Source organism: Arvicanthis niloticus, chromosome 25 (assembly GCF_011762505.2).
Source record: "Arvicanthis niloticus isolate mArvNil1 chromosome 25, mArvNil1.pat.X, whole genome shotgun sequence".
NCBI lineage: Eukaryota > Metazoa > Chordata > Mammalia > Rodentia > Muridae > Arvicanthis > Arvicanthis niloticus.
Genome location: NC_133433.1, coordinates 9,082,834 through 9,102,692, shown reverse-complemented (window position 1 = coordinate 9,102,692; position 19,859 = coordinate 9,082,834). Strand labels below are relative to the sequence as shown.

General features: G+C 40.8%; 1 protein-coding gene across 6 annotated transcripts in view; it reads right to left on the bottom strand.

Moving 5' to 3' along the window:
- Klhl32 (kelch like family member 32) overlaps positions 1-19,859 on the bottom strand; it is a 219,375-nt gene that overhangs the window by 164,096 nt on the left and 35,420 nt on the right. For 4 of the 6 annotated variants that reach the window (XR_013107284.1, XM_076924066.1, XM_076924068.1 and 1 more), the window contains 2 exons: positions 10,165-10,253; positions 1,569-1,749 (listed from right to left, as the gene is read on the bottom strand). Coding sequence is in view for 5 of the 6 variants with exons in the window: in XM_076924066.1 (XP_076780181.1) it covers positions 1,569-1,749; positions 10,165-10,187 (204 nt within the window). In the remaining variant the exon portion in view is untranslated. The remainder of the gene's footprint in view (positions 1-1,568; positions 1,750-10,164; positions 10,254-19,859) is intronic. The other 2 variants (XM_076924069.1, XM_076924067.1) reach the window with 1 other exon arrangement.

Sequence of the window (19,859 nt, the reverse complement as noted above, 5' to 3'; positions counted from 1 at the left end):
GTGGCTGGCCACAGTCCAAAGGAGAGAGGCATGAATTCCACTCAAGCGCTCAGCCTGCTGTCTACATCTCATACAGGGTCCCCCACCCAGGAAATAGCCCTTCTCACAATTAAGGTGGGTTTTTCTCACACCAGCATATCCAGAGACCTATCTCCCAGGGGATTCTAGAGTCTGTTAGGTTGACAACTCAAATAAGCAATGGAGGTTGGGGTGGGAAGAAAGGAGGCTATTAGGAGAAAGGAGAACTGAGGGGAGTACCAGGAGGGAGAGACTGATGGTAAAAATATATGATACATTTAAAAGAAACTTGCTTTATGAATACATGAACAATAAACACATGCCAATTTAAAATGAGGAGGAGGAGGCAAGGGAGGAAAAGGAAGAAGAGGAGGAGAAGAGGAGGAGAAGAGAAGGAGGGAGAGGAGGAAGAGGAAGAGGAGAAGGAGGAAGAGGAGAAGGAGGAAGAGAAGAGGAAGAGGGGGAGGAGGAAGAAGAAGGAGGAGGAAGAGGAGGAGGGAAGGAGGTAGAAGAGGAAGAGGAAGAAGAAGGAGGAAGAGGAGGAGGAAGAAGATGAGAAAGAGGAGGGGGAGGAGGTAGAGGAAGAAGAAGGAGGAGGAAGAGGAGGAAGAAGAGGATTAGGGGGAAGAGGAAGAGGAGACTGCAAAATGAATCAACAGGTAAAGAACCTTGCTGTACAAGTTTGGCATGTGCACCCCCACACGTCATGCATACATATATAGGCACACACACACACACACACACACACTAATAATATTCTTATTCCATCTGTGTGGGAGTGGTATGTTTATATGTTTGCATGTATATGAGCTCATGTGTGGAGGCCTGAGGCTGAGGCCAGAAATCTTCTTCAACTTCTCTTCCACTTTACTCATTTAGGCAAGGTCTCCCAGCATCCAAACCCCACTCAGTATCCACACTTGTATGACTGCACTTCAACCACTCAGACATTTCCTCAGACCCCAACTAATATGTTTCTAAAATTAAAAAAAAAAAACAAAAGTCAGACACCAGGTATGCAAGTTAAGAACCGTGTTTACTTATGTGCATTCGGAATTCTAAGTCTTTAATCTCTGAGATTACATTTGTTTCTGTGGAAAAATTGCAGCCCTCAATAGCACGTGCATGCACTCGGACAAGGTGTTTGCACAAAGATTAAATGAAATATAAATATAAAAGAGCTCATCCACCCAAGTCATATCAGCACACATCACTCACAGCTGGAAATCAAATTCCAAGTTCTAGCAAAAAAGAACCATATCTTCATATGCCAGACATGTCACTGCCACACCATCCAGGGCTTGCAAAATGCCAACCAAATGCATTAGTCAGATGCACAGGTCTGCTTTCCATTACAGCCATTCAACTTAGTCCAGTAAATGTCCCACCAGGGCCCTGGATTGAGTTCTGTCTCTTAAGGTACAGAGGTTCTCAACACTTACAAATCCACACACCACCATGTAGTTGGCTCATGGCCTAGGAATGGTCAGGAAGCAAGGCTGTCCTTTGTGTATTGACATCCTAAGACAAACACATCCACCTTCACTTACCCGGAAATAGTCACTGCAGGCCGCTAGGACTGCCTTGTGGGCGTGGAATTTCTGCTCCTCAGCGATCAGGGTCACATCACAGAGAATGCCATCACTTCTTTGCTGATTCAGTGCTGCGAGGACAGTGTCATTGTGAGATTCCGAGTGGCACAGCCTCTGGCCCGTCAGCATTTCTTGAATACTACAAAGGAGAGTAATGAAGCCATGTTTATTCCTTTTGCAAGCTCAGCTTCCCAGGGGCTCTCTCGCTCCCTGGACTTCGGAAAGGCTACATGAATTCTAGCGCACTGTGAGTCTGACCTTCCTGTTCTTTTACTCTAATTCTTTCCTCTGCCTTGTCCTGGGACATCTTTCTCTTGGTAGCTCCTGTGTATTGCTGAGGTTTAACTTTGTGAGAATCTATGTGTGTCTGTGAATCCATGAGCCTGTTTCTGAACTCCCATTCCTTCAGTGTGTACGTGGAAAACTTGCTTTATGTGTACAGGTGAGCATGCCTTCCCGCGTGTGGAGGGGTGGGGGGCAGGGGGCAGGCACACTCTTCCTAGCCTGTGACTCCCTCTCTAATTCCATTTTCTCTAACTTTTGACTCACCGTGTGTCTCCCTAGGCTACATAAACCCAACAAATATAAGAAAACTGAGCCAAAGAGCTGCACATGAGGATCCTGAATCCAGAGCAGTCAAACCACGGCATCAGGCAGAACTTGGGAAACTGCACACTACACAGCAAATGTCAGGAGAAATTACTCTGCAATAGATGGGGCACGGTGGCATAAAGCTGCAATCCCAGCATTCAGGAAGCTGGGAAGCAGAGGATTTGAAGATCAAGGTTATCCTTGGCTACATAGTAAGTTAGAGGCCAACCTGAGCTACATGAGACCTATCTCTGTGGTGGGAAAAGTGTCCTTTGTAAATGAAAAAGACAATGGAAAGTTAAAAGTAAAATATCCATTTCCAATGTCTATGTAATCATTGTACTGGATCTATGAATGGACTATTTTTCTTTTTATTTTGTGAGATTGCTAAGCTCCTATTATGAAGCTTGCCACTTCATTTTTCTTCCCCACCTTAAACAATTTATCCTGTGTCCTTTCAAAATTCCTACTTGAACTTCAAAGATTTTCTAAAATGAGATTACAATGATGCCATGAACTCACAACACAAACTGAATTTATACATGTCTATGGACAACTCTAGCTTAGGTCATCAAAGATCTCTCTACAGCACTCCAGACTCTTAATACAAGTACTAGGCTCTGACCAGTGCACTATGCCATTACTGTTACTCCCAGAGGATGACAAGGGTGTTATGTCTTGTTTCCAAACAGTGAACTCCTTTAAAAGCTGATTTAAAATATCTAAGGATGCCTGAACATGCACTCTTCCTACCTGACATTTCTGTGCTCAGTGCCAGTATGAAGAGTGCTATTCAGAAGAAACAAAGCGTTACCCACACTGGTGCTTTATTGGACGGGGGTTCTACCTTACTTCTGCCAATTGGCTGGTAAATTAGAGTTAAATACAAATCTCTACTTTAACATGAACCAAATTCTTCCAATGAAAAGCCAATGGACTCAGAGAACTTCATTGAATATTCCCTACTGGGGAGCATCAAAGCCCAAACTATGGGAAAAAAGTAACTCAAGAGAAAGGGAGGCTCCAGGAAGCTCTTGTAGGAAGGTGTAAGGATTGTTTGCAGCAGAGTCTGAAAAGTTCACAGCCATTGAATATTCATCTGTGGCTCCTGTGGTAGGCAGGCTTTCAAAATCAGTAAGTAAAAGTTACTTTCAGAAACATAAATAGTTTTTTATAAAATTTTCTATGTGAAGTCTAGAATACGGATTGATTAGTATCATTAAGCAAAAGATGTGGTGAAAAGAAACAAGAATTCTTTATCAGCAAGGTAGCCTGAAAAAGCTTTCCTAAAATGATGACATTTTCATAGTTAGCAATTATATTGCTTACAGTTTTCAGCTAATTATCCTGCATGATATATAAATACTAATTATAATTAACAATTTAGTCTTCCTAGTAACCCCAAGAGAAGGTACTATTGGCACCTATGTTTTACAGATAAGAATACCAAAATTCTTGATCATTAATTAAAAAAAAAAAAAAAACAGTGTTAAGAACAAAAGGATATAATTATTTTTTCTGCTTTAAAAAAAAATTATCTGTAAAAAAGGTCTCCAAAACTTACGCCCAAGGTGATAAAAATTTCAAAAGCTCTTACTGAGTTTATATTTATAGCAAACATAAGTACAAAGTAGCCTCGGAATAATTGAGTAATATATGAAAACACAATTGCATGCAATAATCACAAACCTATGCAATCATGTTCCAAAACTGTTTTCTTTTGTACTCGGACTAACATTTTGGAACAGAAAGTGGATTTTTAGTATTATAACTTTAGAAACTGTATTTGGGACTTTCATAATTTCCTTCCTCCTCTTTTATGTCATCATAAATGGGATGTTGAAATTTCATTTGTAGTAGAACGAGAATACACTAAAAATAATTGCCTTAAAATCTCTTCTTATTCCAAATCTAGTGCACGCTCCACGTCACTATTAAGAAATCTTGGCAGGGAAAGAGCAACTGCGAACTGTAATTTGGCAAAGACCGAAGGGCTGAGCTCTGGAACACTAGCGGTCGCCTGCACAGACTTAATAGCTCAGTTGGGAACAGTCGCCCTTAAAGAGCACCATAAGTCGATATTTAAGACAACACTTGGCAGAAGAGCTTAAATATTTTAGAACCAATATGTTATGAGTTCTTAAAAAGCAGAAATAAACACTCTGGCATTTGGCAGGAAATGAAGGCCCACTAATCACAAGTCTCAACAAGTCATCACTGTATTCTCAAAGCAATTTCCAACTTGTCTCTTAGCTATAAGGCTGCAAAAGCCCTCACCTCTGTAAACCTGACAGCACACCTGTGCACAGGGCAGCCAGAAGAGGTGAGGCTCACGTCACCTGGCTAATTATCACATACTAAGAACAATAGGAATCGAAGGCTGCAGTGTATTGTGCAGAAATTAAAGTGGGGGGCAGATGGACACTTGTTACTATCTCCCTCTGCCCTGAGAAGAAATGGCTAGCCAACCCACTCACCTCTCAGGTCAGAGCAATGTCTTCTCACTACTGGGAAACAAACAAACAAACAAAAAAAAAAACGGAAAACTCTTTCAAAAACTTTCAAATAGCTGGGGAAAGGTATGAGGGAGGCTCCACGTTTCTCTGGGGGAAATTCAAATTTGAGAAGATGCTTAAAACTGGGGAAATTCTTCCATGAAAGAAATGGTATGGTGTGGCTCGAAGTCCACAGCTAGTACAGAAGGTACCCAGGCTCCCCAAGTGCAAGACCAGTACTGTTTTCTGTGGGCTCCCAAGAGCTGCATTGCTAAAACAGGCGCCACTAGCTACATGGGGCTGCAGAACGCTCTAAATAGGCTAGTACAAGTTGAGGTGTGCTGTCGAAAATGATATGAAAAGAGGACTCAATATATCTCATTAATACTTTTATACTGAAGACATGTTTAGGCTGTGATTTGGGACACACTGATTTACATGAACTACACCAAGATGAATCAGAGCCGTTTCTTTGTTCCTGATTTTAAAATGTATCGACTTTAAACTATACGTGCTTTCTATTATGCTCCTATTTCCAAGTCCACAAGCTCACAGGCATCCTATTAGGTGACTCTAAGCAAGCTGCCACTGTCAGTGACCATTTCTGCATCTCACAGGGCTTACCCGGGCTTCTGGTATCACAGTAGGAAACCCAGACTCCCCAGCAGCTGATTGACTTTAGTAATGCCAGGGAGTTAGCACCAGACTGGTCACATGCCAGCATCTAATAATGGGGAGATTCATTCATGAGGTCCCAGGGAATAGGACTAATCATGACTTTGAGCCTGGAACTTTCATTCTGGAACAGATCACGAAAACTAGTAAATCAAATGCAGAGCACGCTTCTACCAGTGTCCTCCTGCTCATGCCGACTCTCTGCTTTAGTGCAAATGGCTACTTTGAGTGCATAGAGTTAACTCTTCCATCCCAGAAATCCCAAGTGGTCTTATTTTCATTTATTCACTTAACTGAATTCAGAAAGTTCTTAAGATGTAAATTCTAAAACAAATCTACACTTCTTCATTTTACATTTCAAATGTAAAAGTTCTGTAGACTTCTCTTTTAATGTTTACCTACTACTTAACAAGGTAAAGATATTTTTATGCATTAATAGTAAAAATGCTACTTATTTATGTGTGCAGGCTGTTAAAAGATTCTGTAATGGAATTAATTTTATTTTAATGTATAAAGTGGATGCTAAACATAAAAAATAGCCATAATAATAAGCCTAGATCAAAACATTTTGCACAATTAAGAAATACCAAGGTTATGGAGAAACTTGATTATACATGAACAGCTTTCTATACCCCTTCCCTCATTCATACATACAAGAAACATTTATTCTGCCTTGCTATTCTGGATGCTGGAACTAAAATGCCAAATAAATAAAGTGTGGTAACACTGTATAAGGACAGTGGCACACTAAGCACTCTCAGCTTCCCAAAGGAGAAATAGCTAAGGTATAGATGGATGAGTTAACACAGATAGAGGGAAGAGAAGATGTACGCAGGAAAAGAGAACAGCAAGCTTTGGTCTCTGTCAGCAGGAAGCACAGACAGACAGACTCACACTCTTCTACAGAAATCAGTGGCTGAAACTGAGGGTAAGAGAGAACTGAGGAAACTGCAGCTGAGGTGATAACTCAAGCAGGATGTGGGGGCCAGGACACCTAAGAGCCATGGGAAGTCTCAGAAAAGGTCAACTGGATTGTAGTACCAAGAGCAGTTGGGCCAGATCAGAGCAGTTTGGGAGTATGGCAATAGTTGAGGCCTATCTCAGCCCTACCCTGAAACATCAAGATAATGCTTCAGAGAGGTGGTCAGATTTGAAAGATATTCATGGGGAAAAGTTAAAAGCCTTGGTGATAGGCTAGATATAGATGTGGATGGGAAGGGGGTTCTCATAGAGATGCTCATATTTCTGGTTTATAAAACTTGATATCCCAATAGTAGGGCACCTGGAACATAGTGAACTCATCTTAGGATATGTTAATTTGGATTTGTCTTAAAGACTTCTTTCTAAGTGTAGATGTCAGAAAACACAGCTTGATTCATAGGTCTGAAGCTCAGAACACAGTCTTGGCTAAGGAGAGAAACAGAACTCATGCTTCTCAGAGAGAAGCGGACAGAGCCAGCTGTCCTAAGAACACAGTAAAAACTGCTTGCATGGGAAAAGCCACTGACGGCACAGAAAAAAAGTTGTGGCTTGGTTTGCTTCTTGAGGGGTAGGAAATAGGAAAGCCAGAAACAGTAATAAGACTCTGGACATTTGGGAGCTTGTTTGATTTAAAGACTTTTATGAACTGGTCTTCACTGGACAGCATAGATTATTCATCTGAAGGAGAATTTTTCACAGGCAAATGCCACACACACACACACACACACACACACACACACACACACATACACACACACATACACAAACAAGAATGGAAAAAATTAAGGGTTGAGCTAAAGTTTCGGAATTTAAACCAGTTAAGAGAACATAGCAACAAAATGACTCCTAACAACATTCTGCTAACTCACAGACCGGTGCCTCCCTCAGCCATCATCAGAGAAGCCTCCTGTTTCAGTAGATGGGAACTAACAGAGACACACAACCAGACTGTGTGCATCAAGTGCGGAACCACTCAGTCCTAAATGGTTTGTCTCCTTCATATCCCTCCTCTCAGAGCTCAGGGAAGCCCACAGAGAGGAGGTGGAAAGATGGTATGAGCCAGAGGGATATCAAGGAAATAAGGCTTTCTAGACACCCAATCCAGCAGGACAAAGGAACATATGAACTCACAGAGAACATGGCAACACAAATAGAGTCTGCACGTATCTGTGCCGGATGAGGTCCCAGTACTGAGGAAAGAAGTGGACAAAAGTCCTCACCCTTAATCCAGAAACTATCTTGATAACTGCCCATAAAGGAAAATCTCCCAACAGAATCTCACTGGGGATACAAACCACTTCTGAGGCCAGGCCCCATGGCTGGCAGCAAGAGCTGTTTAACATACAAAGAACTCAATGGCATCTATGGAGACATGGTCACGAAGGCAAATCACAGCCCTAGTGAGAGAGGTAAACTTGCAAGCTGGGGAATGAATCCATGGTAGGAGGAAGTGACTAATGGGGATAGCAAGATCCACGCTGTGGCTGGGTGGAAGAAAAAGTTCTCTGGAGAAAAGCAGGCTGAGGATCCAAGGGCCTGGAATCTGGGCAACTCTTCCATAAAAGGATCTGTGCTGAGGAGGAAGACAGTGTTCATGGTCTTGTTGCAACTGTTCCAAAGGAAAGGCATAATAGAATATGAAGAGGAGGGCAGCCGAGGCTCTGGGCGGGAGCAGGGAAGGATATGACTACATAGGGGAAGACGCAGCAGAAGGATGGGGACTGATTACCATAAATTGCAAGCTTAGGGTAAGAAATCACTTGGAGAACACATAGATTTTGGTACCAAGGAGCAAATTTTTTTGAAGTGATACATATAAATACCACAGTCCATGTGTACCATATTGGCAGGGCACCAGATCTAGCACAGGGCTTCTTGGCCTTGGTATGAACTGCCTTCTGAGATAGGTTGCTTCCTGCTCTGAGGACCCGTCTTATACACGGTAAGATGTTTAGCACAATATGTAGCTAATGTCAACTGTACACTGGATCCCTGGTGATAAGAAATACTGCTGGTCCTTGAACACCGTTCCCTAATTCTCCACTGAGAATGGCTGACTGCAAGAAGCCCACAAGAGGTGTGCAGAGGTGCTACGCCTGCTCTGGCGATACCACTGACTCTGAACTTACCGTGGAACTAATCATCTCTAATAGTGTCAGACAGCATTATTTAACAGAAGTATCTAATTCCTCACACTCCACAGATATTCCTCAGTTTCATTACCTCTCTTATTGTCTCTTCTAGAGACCTTTGGACTGCTTCCTCAGAAACTGATGGTGACTTGCCTCTAGGCAGAATGACCACTATGGACTTTCTCTCTGGCTGCCTCTCAGATTTTAAAACGTGAAGCTCTCTCCTGCCTTGATGCATTTGCCAGTGCACCTCATCCTTAGGACACACTTCTTTCCTGGGTTTGCTCTGCTCATCCTGGGGATCTCGGGCACACTTCTTTCCTGGGGTTGCTCAGCTCATCCTGGGGATCTCGGGCACACTTCTTTCCTGGGGTTGCTCAGCTCATCCTGGGGATCTCGGGCACACTTCTTTCCTGGGGTTGCTCAGCTCATCCTGGGGATCTCGGGCACACTTCTTTCCTGGGGTTGCTCAGCTCATCCTGGGGATCTCGGGCACACTTCTTTCCTGGGTTTGCACCGCACTTTCCATCCGAATGGTTTTCACAATAGCATTTGCATTGCTGGTGGTGTAGCTGTTTCTCTGATCGAATATCCAGTTTATGAAGGAATAAATCCACTTTTATATTATTCATAGCTGGTACTTTACATCAAATTGAATGTTTGCCTCAACAAATACTTATTAAATAAATAAATATTCAAAAAAGATATTATCAGGAACTTCTGAATCCTCCCCAAACTGACTGCATTAAAAGGGTCAATATTCAGAGACAGCACAGTTTTCTACAAAGTTTTATCATGTACCTTTACAGGGATTTGCCTTTTGCTCAAAGGGTTACCATCCAAAAAAAAAAAAAAAAAAAAAAAGACAAAAAGTCATATAAGCCAAAGACTCATGAGGCTTTTCTAGGTTTGATCAAGAGGTCTTAGTGACTCATCCTTTTTCCAAATACCCAAATCACAAAAAATATGACTGTTTCATTTATTCAGTCAAATCATGCTTCTTGTGCTCGGTGCTCTGTGCTCAGTGCTCTGTGTTCAGTGCTCTGTGCTCAGTGCTCTGTGCTCTGTGTTCAGTGCTCTGTGCTCAGTGCTCTGTGCTCAGTGCTCTGTGCTCTCTGCTTAGTGCTCTGTGCTCAGTGCTCTGTGCTCAGTGCCCAGTGCTCTGTGCTCAGTGCTGTGTTCAGTGCTCATTGCTCAGTGCTCATTGCTCTGTGCTCAGTGCTCATTGCTCAGTGTTCTGTGCTCAGTGCTCTGTGCTCAGTGCTCTGTGCTCAGTGCTCTGTGCTCAGTGCTCTGTGCTCAGTGCTCTGTGCTCAGTGCTCAGTGCTCTGTGCTCAGTGCTCATTGTTCAGTGCTCATTGCTCAGTGCTCTGTGCTCAGTGGTCTGTGTTCAGTGCTCATTGCTCAGTGCTCATTACTCTGTGTTCAGTGCTCATTGCTCAGTGCTCATTACTCTGTGTTCAGTGCTCATTGCTCAGTGCTCTGTGTTCAGTGCTCTGTGCTCAATGCTCTGTGCTCTCTGCTTAGTGCTCTGTGTTCAGTGGTCTGTGTTCAGTGCCCAGTGCTCAATGCTCTGTGCTCTCTGTTTAGTGCTCTGTACTCAGTGCTCTGTGTTCAGTGCTCTGTGCTCAGCACTGCAGTGTTCTCAGGTTCAGCTCGGCATTCTCCTTCAGTGTGTACCTAAGGCAGTGTTCAGACGGCATCCTCCAGCTGGGTCCTCAGAGTCAGGCTTAGAAGGTTTCAGAAGAATCCACAAACATTCCAGCTGCCTTAAAGAAAGAAAAGAAAAGTGAGAAAAATGCAAAGAACATTCTAGAAGCTCATGACACCAATGCCACAGAACAGTCCTTTAGGAATTGAACGCTGACATTCAACATCCCCTCGCCACTCATTTTTAGAGCCTTGAGTATAGAAAGTATACTGTGCTTGAGACCCGATAACAGCTGAGTAAAGCTCAGAAGGAAAAACACCAAATAGTCACAGGGAACAATTACTGCACCTACAGTGATCGGAATCACAGATACTACCCACAGACATCTAAGTTTCCTTCTGAGTATGATTAATGGAATCAGTTTAAGCCAAGCACCTATTGGGTAAGTACATACAGAAAGATGCTTTTCTACTCAAGGAGATGGTTTCTGAGTCTTCTTCACTGAAGAAGTGGCACACAGAGAGGAGGAAGATAAGGAGGAAATGAAAACTGGACTCTTACGGCCGCGTCAGAGTTAGCCTACAAGAGCAGGTGTGCTCCTCAAGCCTGAGGCTCCTTGTCTGCACACACTTCCTACCCATCCATGCTAGCCACCCTCGCCTTTGTTTTTAATGAGTTATGTAACTCTAAACAGAAAAAAATAAATTATTTGAACACTCTGGGACATGGTCCATGACTGCATTTTGCAACTCTCCTTAAAGTCTAGCCCACATTTTGTAATACACCCAAGTGTCAAAATTAATTAGAATTTGGATAAGCTGAATAGGCTTCCTTCTGTCTCAATTTTATTTCGAAAAGCAGCCATAATAGGGTAAAGATGCTTATGTATGAAAGGGATATATTAAACTGTGCTTCTGTTTTGTACAATAAGATATTTGTAACCTGATAAAATATAGCACTTACCATAGTATAAAGAAACCTGTAATTGGTATGATTTTGAAATACCTAATGAAATTACCATTTGTTTAAGTATTCAATTATTACTGAATATTGGGTGGTTTCAAACATTCAGTCCATACAATTTCACCTTGTAGTCCTTTTTAATTATTATAAGTAGGATACTCTTTCACTTATTTCTAGTGTAAGTTCTGACAAAACCTGGAGTGAGCATTGTTCTCCCCTGCTCCACCACGGATGAGGCGCACAGACGGTCGGTTGGAATAATTCAAGGCACACTGTTTAATTGGCTGAGTGACTTGCTTAGCAACCCTTTGTTCTACAGTTTCCCCTCACGGTGTGCTTTGTAAGCTCTACAGTATGATATCAAACACAAGCAGAGACAAACACCTCAGCTTTGAAATGACAAAGGGTATTTATTACAGGTGGGTTAAAAAAAAATCGTACTTTTGAAAATCCTCGGTTTTAAAAATACAGTTAATAATCCAGCAAACCGAGAAAAGAATTATAAAGGTTAGAACAATTCTCCATTAAAGAATTATATCTAATCTGATACATTTCGAACAGTAAGTGATAGGAAAAAATCATAAAGTGAACTCAATTACCTGCTAGTGATACTCACTGTTTGTAGGTCAGAAAATAAATGAGTTTTTCTCCAAAATTATCTAAGGATAACCTGCTACATCCTACATAGTTTAAGCCAATGAACATAACATTTAACAGTGAGTCAAAATGAATTAAGAATGTATCACCATAGAAAAGTTCTCTTACTATGTATTATTTACTATTATTTTTCTACATATGTTTTACTTGCTATGTATAATATGCTGGGTAAAATTAAGATTTATAGGCAAATATATTTGTTTTATGAACATGTTCATAGATAGAATGGTATACCAGAGGTGACATGTCCTTCTACAGCTTCATTTTACTTTTACCCCACTTGGAGCCTTCCTCATCTATGGCTCTTAACCTCACCATGAACTCTCGGAACCTTGGTCAGTCCCCTGTCTTCTTCCTCAGAATCCTCTGAATCCAGGGCTGGCCAGCTTGGTAAAACATCAATAAGTACATGATATGAAAACAGAGAGCTGTCCTTCAGACATTCCTTTCAGCTCACCACACAAACACACACCTAGCACAACCTTTAGGGGAGTGTGATGCTCACTTGGAAGCACAAGAATAGGTTCCTCTTCTGTGAATTGAGAGCTATCACAATTGAGAGTAATTGGAAGACTGTAACTATGGCCCTCTGACACCTTTCTGAGGCCACCAGTATAGCAAGAGTGCTCTCCTAATCCTTCTCCAGTCAGGTTTTCCTGAGTTCTTTGCTCAGGTATGTGATGGTGTGTATATCCTTGGCCCAGCGAGTGGCAGGATTAGAAGATATGGCGTTGTCACTGTGGGTGTGGGTTATAAGTCTCTCACTCTAGCTCCCTGGAAGTGAGTATTCTGCTAGTAGCCTTCAGATGAAGACATAGAACTCTTAGCTCTTCCTGCACTGTGCCTGCCTGAATGCTGCCATTTTCCTGCTTTGATGATAATGGACTGAACCAATTAAATGTTATCCTTTTAAGAGTAGTCTTGGTCATGGTATCTATTCACAGCAGTGAAACCCTAACTTAGACAGGTAGGCTCTTCCTTTGTATGTATTCAAGAACTTAGTGTTTAAGTACTAAATATATAAGTGGTTTTGGTGAACTGAGAATTCACGATGTCACAATACTACAAAGATGAAAATATGTTTATAAAAATAATTAGGAAGCATGTATTAAAATCTTGGTGGTGTTTAATCAGCTTCTTAGCTCAGCCTAACACATTTTGGGAGTAAAGGGAACATTCCACTGCAGTGTAATTATTATACACAAGCAAGGCTGTGAAGGATATCAGAATTTTCCACGGCAAAATATACTTCTTCCGCACATAGATATACATTGAACTAACAATTGCTAAGAACCAGCAGATGCAGAATATGGTTTTAAAACAACCTGTCTTTTCCCTTTTCAAATGAAATTTCCAACCAGAGACTAATTTGTCACAGTGCCTTGGTAAGCAGATGTTAAATTTTTTCATTCTATACAAAGATGAATTGTGTAGGGATCATCTCAGATGATAAGCATGTTGATGAATTCCTTTTCTTTTACATTTTGCTAATGTACCTAACATGTCAAATGCTAATCCTTTTTGATATCACTATACTGAATGAACACAGATCCACCTGCCTATGCCTCCTGAGTACTGGAATTGAAGGTATATGCTACCATGCTCTTTCTAATAATAATATAGTAATAATAATTTATAATAATAATACACATATCATAAGCACACAATAAAGAAGGTCATGTGAAACATATAGAAATTGGAATAATGCGTACACAAACTCAGAGTCTTTTAAAAATCAAATACAGAGGTTTACTGGTTGCAGCAATGTAACAGGAGGGGGTGTGGCCTTGCCAAGACCATGATTTCCACCTTCTACTACACAAGTACTAGGAAAGAAAAATTCTGTTTAAAGTCACTCAGTTTTGGGTGCACAGCATGTTGGCCTCATTCTTAGGGAGGAGAGTAGGGTCAAGGACAAAGAAAAGAGTCTCAGCTGCCTCCCCACTTGAAGTCCAGACCATCTCCCTTTATTGTTTCTAAGAATAATTCTGGCCAATGATGTGACTGTGTGTCCTCTTTTCTATTAATATACCAAACATTGAATTTAGAACCTGCAAAAAACTCAATGACTTAACATCCATTTTTATTCGTATGGTCACATTCATGGGTATAGGGTTAAGACATAAACATACCTTGAAGGGGGACGTACTTTAACTCTCTACACTACCTAAAACCAAAAGATCTGAATTAAAAGAAGTCATATGAAACTCTGTATTAGCCAGCACTCACGAAAGCATTGCAAACAAACAGTCCCTATATTCTTAATAACTACAGAAATTAAGATTTATTAGTTGGAGATATGGCATGCTAGCTATGAGAATATAAAGCTATACAGGGTTCTCCTCCATGAGTCTTCTTTGGAGTTGGATTTGAGATGAAAAGATAGTTATGATTTAAGACATATTTAGGGATGAAATTATCATCTGTCCTGATTCTAAAGTACTAATCTTGAGTAATTCAGAATGTAATTTGATATGGAAATGGAATCATTACTGATATAATCAAGTATATGAGGTAAATGTCTATTCTTAGTTGTCAACTTCACTATATCTGGAATTAACTAAAATTCAAATGACTAGGAACACCTGTGAAGATTTTTTTTTAATTAAATCATTTAAAGTGGGAAGACCCACTACTAATTCAGATCTTTGAGATGGGAAGGTAAACTTTTAACTCCAGATCATTCGAGATGGAAAGATCCACCTTTAATTTCGAACACATCTTCTTCTGGCAGTCTACATAAAGGACATGGAAGACGAAAGCTCTCTTTGCCTGCTTGTTCTTGTCCTTGCTAGCAAGTCCATTCCTTCACTGGTATTAGAGCCTACTTCTTTGGTAGTCTAGCATATGCTCAAGACAAGCTCAGACATCCAGCCTTGTGGATTGCACAACTATCAGATGCTTGAACCTTCCTTTCATATGCAGCCATTGTTGAATTAGCTGAACCACAGCCTGTATATCCTTCTAATTCCCTTTATATTTTTGTACAAAGATTTGCTCCATAAGATCTGTATGGTAACCTGCCACAACCTAGAATCACCTGAGAAGAGAGCCTCAAGGGAGGAATTACCTAGATGAGGTTGGCCTGTGGATACAGGCTGTATGTGTGGGGGTGAATCTCTTTATTGCTAGTTGATGTTAGAAGGACCACCCTACTGTAGGAAACACCATTCCCTGGGCAGTTAGTTGGTCCTATCCTATATGAGAAATATAGTTGAGCATAAGCAAGCCTACCTGCCAGTCAGCCATCCAACACCACCTTCCATGCATGGTTCCTGTTGTAGTTACTTGGCTGTGAAGTTAGTTTCTTGATCAAAAATACTGCTGTGTGGAATAGCAAGCAGGACTGCCTTCAAGTGTCTGCCTTGAGTTTGTGCCTTGACTTCTCTCAATGATGGATTGTGATCAGGAATTGTAAGCTGATTAAACTCTTTCCTTCCATAAGTTGCTTTTGGTTAGAGTATTTTATCATAGCAACATGAATGAAACTAGGCAAGCCACAATTTACTGTGAGTAATGTCTTTATAAAAGGGGTGAATTGGTCTAGGTATGTACACATATGAGGAAGATAATGGGAAGAGAGACCCACATGAAATGCAAAATCCACAGCCAAGAAATAGGCTTGGGTATACCATCCCTCCATAGTCCTCAGCCAGACACAGTGGTGTTGACAACAGACTTTTGAACTTTTGTCCCTGTTGTGATGAGAATGGACCCATTGTCTCATAAAGTTGAATGTTGAGTCACTATGGAGGGGAACTGTTTGGGAGAAGGATTGAAGTGTGGTCCAGCTGGAAGAAGTGTGTTATTTAGGGTTGGGCTTTGAGGTTTCAAAAGCCCATGCCAAGTCCACTTTTTCCCTCCCTTTCTCTCCCTGTATGAGGATCAGTAAGTGGCTCTCAGCTACTGCTCCATTGCCAAGCCTGCAGCCATGCTACTGCCATGAGAATAATGGACCAAATGTCTAAAATTGTAAGTTACACCCCCCCCCAATTAAATGATTCCTTTTATAAGTGTTGCCTTGGTCATAGTATCTCTTCATAGTGATACAAGGACTAAGACAGAAGTTAGTACCAGAAGTAAGATACAGCTGTGACAGCCCTGGCCATGCTGTTTGTTGGAGGAATATGAAAAATACTTTGGGACTTTGGACTAGAAAAGCAGTTAAATGCTTTAAATAAGGCTTAATGAGTCATTCCTGGAGGAGCATGGAAGGTAGTACTGAGTGTGAAATTTCTAGCTCAACTCTATAAGTTTCAGAGGCAAAGAAATATTAGTATTAATTCTAGAGACCATTCTTGTGATATTTTTGGAACGTATATGACTGCCTTTTATCCTTGTTCTAAAGATATGCCCGGGCAAAACTGAAGAGTTTTGAACTGATATCACTGGCAGAAGAAATTTTAAGACAGCCTAGTATTGACTGTGTCATGGTTATTAGCAGTCACTCTTATGCAGATCTATAATAAAAAGCAGCAACTGGGGTAAGGAGAAATAAAAATGTATAATATAAGGAGAGAAAGAGCACCAGTAAAGGAGATGTTGGACCATAGTCCTGTGCTCAAGGAGAGAAAAATCTTAAGAAAAGCCTGGTGCTAAATGGAATAAACGGAGCGGTAACTTCAGGGTAAGAACACTTTCAGCTAAGGTTTCAACTTGTGAAAGGAATTAAAGAAAAGCTTAAGCAGAAATAGGACCCATTAACAACAGAAATCTGATGAAAATATAATTGGGGAGGGGCAAGTTCCAGTCCCAACACGTAGAACTTGGCAGCTTCATCCTTGTGATTCTAGCTTTAGAGTCAAGAATACAAGAGACTGTAAAATTTCCTTCTTCAGCTAATGAGAGCTGCTGGGGTCAGGAGTACCCCTGTAAGGAGGCTCGGAGAGGCCATCATGTAAAGCTGAAGTGAATTCTGATTGTGTTAGAGACCTCAGGATGTTAGAAATGCCAGAGCCCTGGGATACCTGCCAAGGAGAGCTGCTAATAGACTGTGGAACAAGCCAGGGAGAGAGAAGTCTGTTGCAGTCAACAAAGCTAAAAGGAGTTGAAGAACATTTTGATATCAGACATAGAGATATAAAATTTGGAGTTTGGCCTGCTGGCCTTGGCTCTTGCTTTGATCTAACACTTCCTCACTGTTCCTTTTTCTCTCTTTTTAAATAATAACATATTGTCTGTGCCATTTATGTTGGAAGGATATGATATGCTTTCTGCTTTTGACTTTACAAAGGTTACAGTTAGGAATGCCACGAGTGTCAGAAGAGACTTTGAACTTTGGGTTTTTAAACAGTGATTAGACTGTGATGAATTATGGGACTTTTGAAGTTGGACTGAAGATATTCTTTTCATTTTGGTATGGCTCGAAGTCTATTGTGGTTGAGGAAGTAGAATGTAATGTTTGCATAAGAATGGCCTCCATAGGCTCATCTATTTGAATGTTTAATCATTAGGGAGTAGAACTGTTTGAAGGATTAGAAGTACTTGGAGTGGGTGTGAAGTTTGTCACTGTGAGTGGACCTTAGTGTTTCAAAAGCCCATGCAATAGCCTCTCTCTCCTCTCCTCTCCTCTCCTCTCCTCTCCTCTCCTCTCCTCTCCTCTCCTCTCCTCTCCTTCCTTGCCTGCTTACCTGCCTGTAGATCAGGATGTAGAGCTCTCAGCCACCTCCACAGCATCATGCGTGCTGCCACGCTCCCCGCCATGATGATAATGGACTAACCCCTGAACTGTAAGGAAGCCCCCGAATTAAATGCTTTCCTTATAAGAGCTGGTCATGGTTTCTCTTCACAGCAACAGAACAGTAACTAGACTCTTAACCGCTGCCTTCACTGCTCAGAACTTTCTAGTCCTCCTCTTGTGACTTGATATCTGGAAACCATCTTGCATATCTCCAGTGTCACTCTCCTGCTTTCTCCTACATGCTCCAATAGCATTCAACAGCACAATCACCATCCCTTATAATTCCTGGCTCAGGGCAGGATCTTTTATACTATGTCAGCCTCCTTTTACTCATAAGCCTGCCCCTGCCAGTCAGGGCTTAAGTGGAGTGGCCACTCACTCTGGACAGCAGAGTTTTGACAGCTGTCCCAATCATACCCCATTGCTTCCCTTTTGCTTCCCAGGTATATTACTTGGTGATGTTGTTCACATGGACCAGATCCACACTTATATGTTCACTCTTCTGAACTATTCCTCAGGCACTACTATTATTATTGTCAAAAAAGAAAATCCTCAAGAGCAAAAAGACTAAAAGTACAATGTATTTCCATTTTTAATGGAAAACATGAGATCTTAATGAGAGATGATCTGCAGCTGAACCATAATGTTTCCATTTATACTATTAAATGAATCAAGTTTATACTTGATTCAGTTATACTATTAAATGAATCAAGTTTATACTATAGATATGCAGAACTTCTTCAAGGATAAGACACTGAGCCACCCCAGGGCATGTGGTTGGAGACCTTTTGAATCAAATGAAACTCTGCTATGTGAGTGTCTCTCTCTCCCAGCTGTGTGAGCGCACCCCTCTTCAGTTGAGACTTTAATTTTTAGCTCCATCCTGTTCTCTGCAGAGAAACTCAAAATGCTCGGATCAGTTACATAGTCTTGTCAAAATAACCTAACCTGCAATTATAACATCCTGAGGTGCTTTTCTCAAATGTTCCATGAAAAACTTTTTTTTTTATTAAAGAATTTTATACAGCTCTGTTGCCACCTAAAATGAAACTGAGTTACCCCCTTTAAATCTTTACAGACAGCAAAATGTAGGTCATCTTGTGCACTTTACTAGTAGATATACAAATTATGTTCAAGATACATAATATATTACTGAGCTACCTGACACAGAATGTACTTCATAAATGTAATTATTTTAATTCATTAAAATCTCTGAATAAAACAGTTCTTAGTCAGACAGTACAAGTCCATTTTCACTGATCATGGAAAACTTTCTAAGAGAATATATATGGTGTCGAGTTCCCAACCTTCTGATGAGAATGATCTAAATATAACTAGAAAGGTCATTTTAATGCTGGATTTAAAAACTCATCCATCAAAGATTGTTTAATATGCTTCTGGTATCCACTGAAAAAGGTATAATTAGACACTCAAGAAAAATAAAATAATGACTTCCCTTTAAGAGCTTTCAAACTACAAGATAAGGTAGGCCATTCACATTGGCAGTTACCCTACCAGCATGAGACAACTGGCGTTTTCTTCACTGTACATGTTTTTCTCATTTCAAATTTTTTAGATTAGAGCTGTACCTTGAAAACTTTTATTAACGTGCCCCACCTCTCCACTTGGAGAAGCAGAAGCATGGCTTGCCTCTATGTTACAACAGGAAACACTCTTGTTCACGGGAATGGTTGGCACTTGTGCTTTCCATTTAATCCTTAGAACAACCTATCACTGTGTAAATTCATAGTCTTTGGCAGGGAGGGAACACGAGCTCAGCAAACTGAGATGCTGAAGGTAGAATGTAGAAGGCTTCAGGCTTAAGCTGCTCATGTGAAAGGAAAATTGTCCATTACAGTGCTCGGCAAAGGTTAACACCAGAAGCACTAAGGGTGCAGGGAAAGAAGATGGTGTCCCACGTAATGACAGCGCACTTTGAAATAAGAGGCCTGTGTTAAGATTTTTGTAAAATGAAGATCCTGTACAACCTGGAGGTGTGTTACAGAATTCTCATAAAAACAGTGGTTCCCGGTTATACATCCTGGTTTCAATGTTGTTTCTGTAACCTTCATGGCATCACTTAATTTTTCAAAACTGCTAAAGAGTAAAAATGGCATATAAGGGAAAGTCAATAAAAATGTTCTAGTTTAAGGTGCCCAATTAGGCATCTGTTCATTAAAATATTTATACTGGTTGTGACACACATTCTGAATCTGGGAGTGTTGAATTAAAACAAATGTTTCTTCATCTTTGTCTTGAGGAAATTACAACACAGATGCTAGAATACAGATATTCTTACAACAATGAACATACAATTTCAATTAGTGCAAGAAATAAAAGCCATACTAATTACTGAAACGCACATAATAAATGACTTAGCAAAACCATGAAAAAATGAGTTCCAATTTGGCAATGGGGGATGCC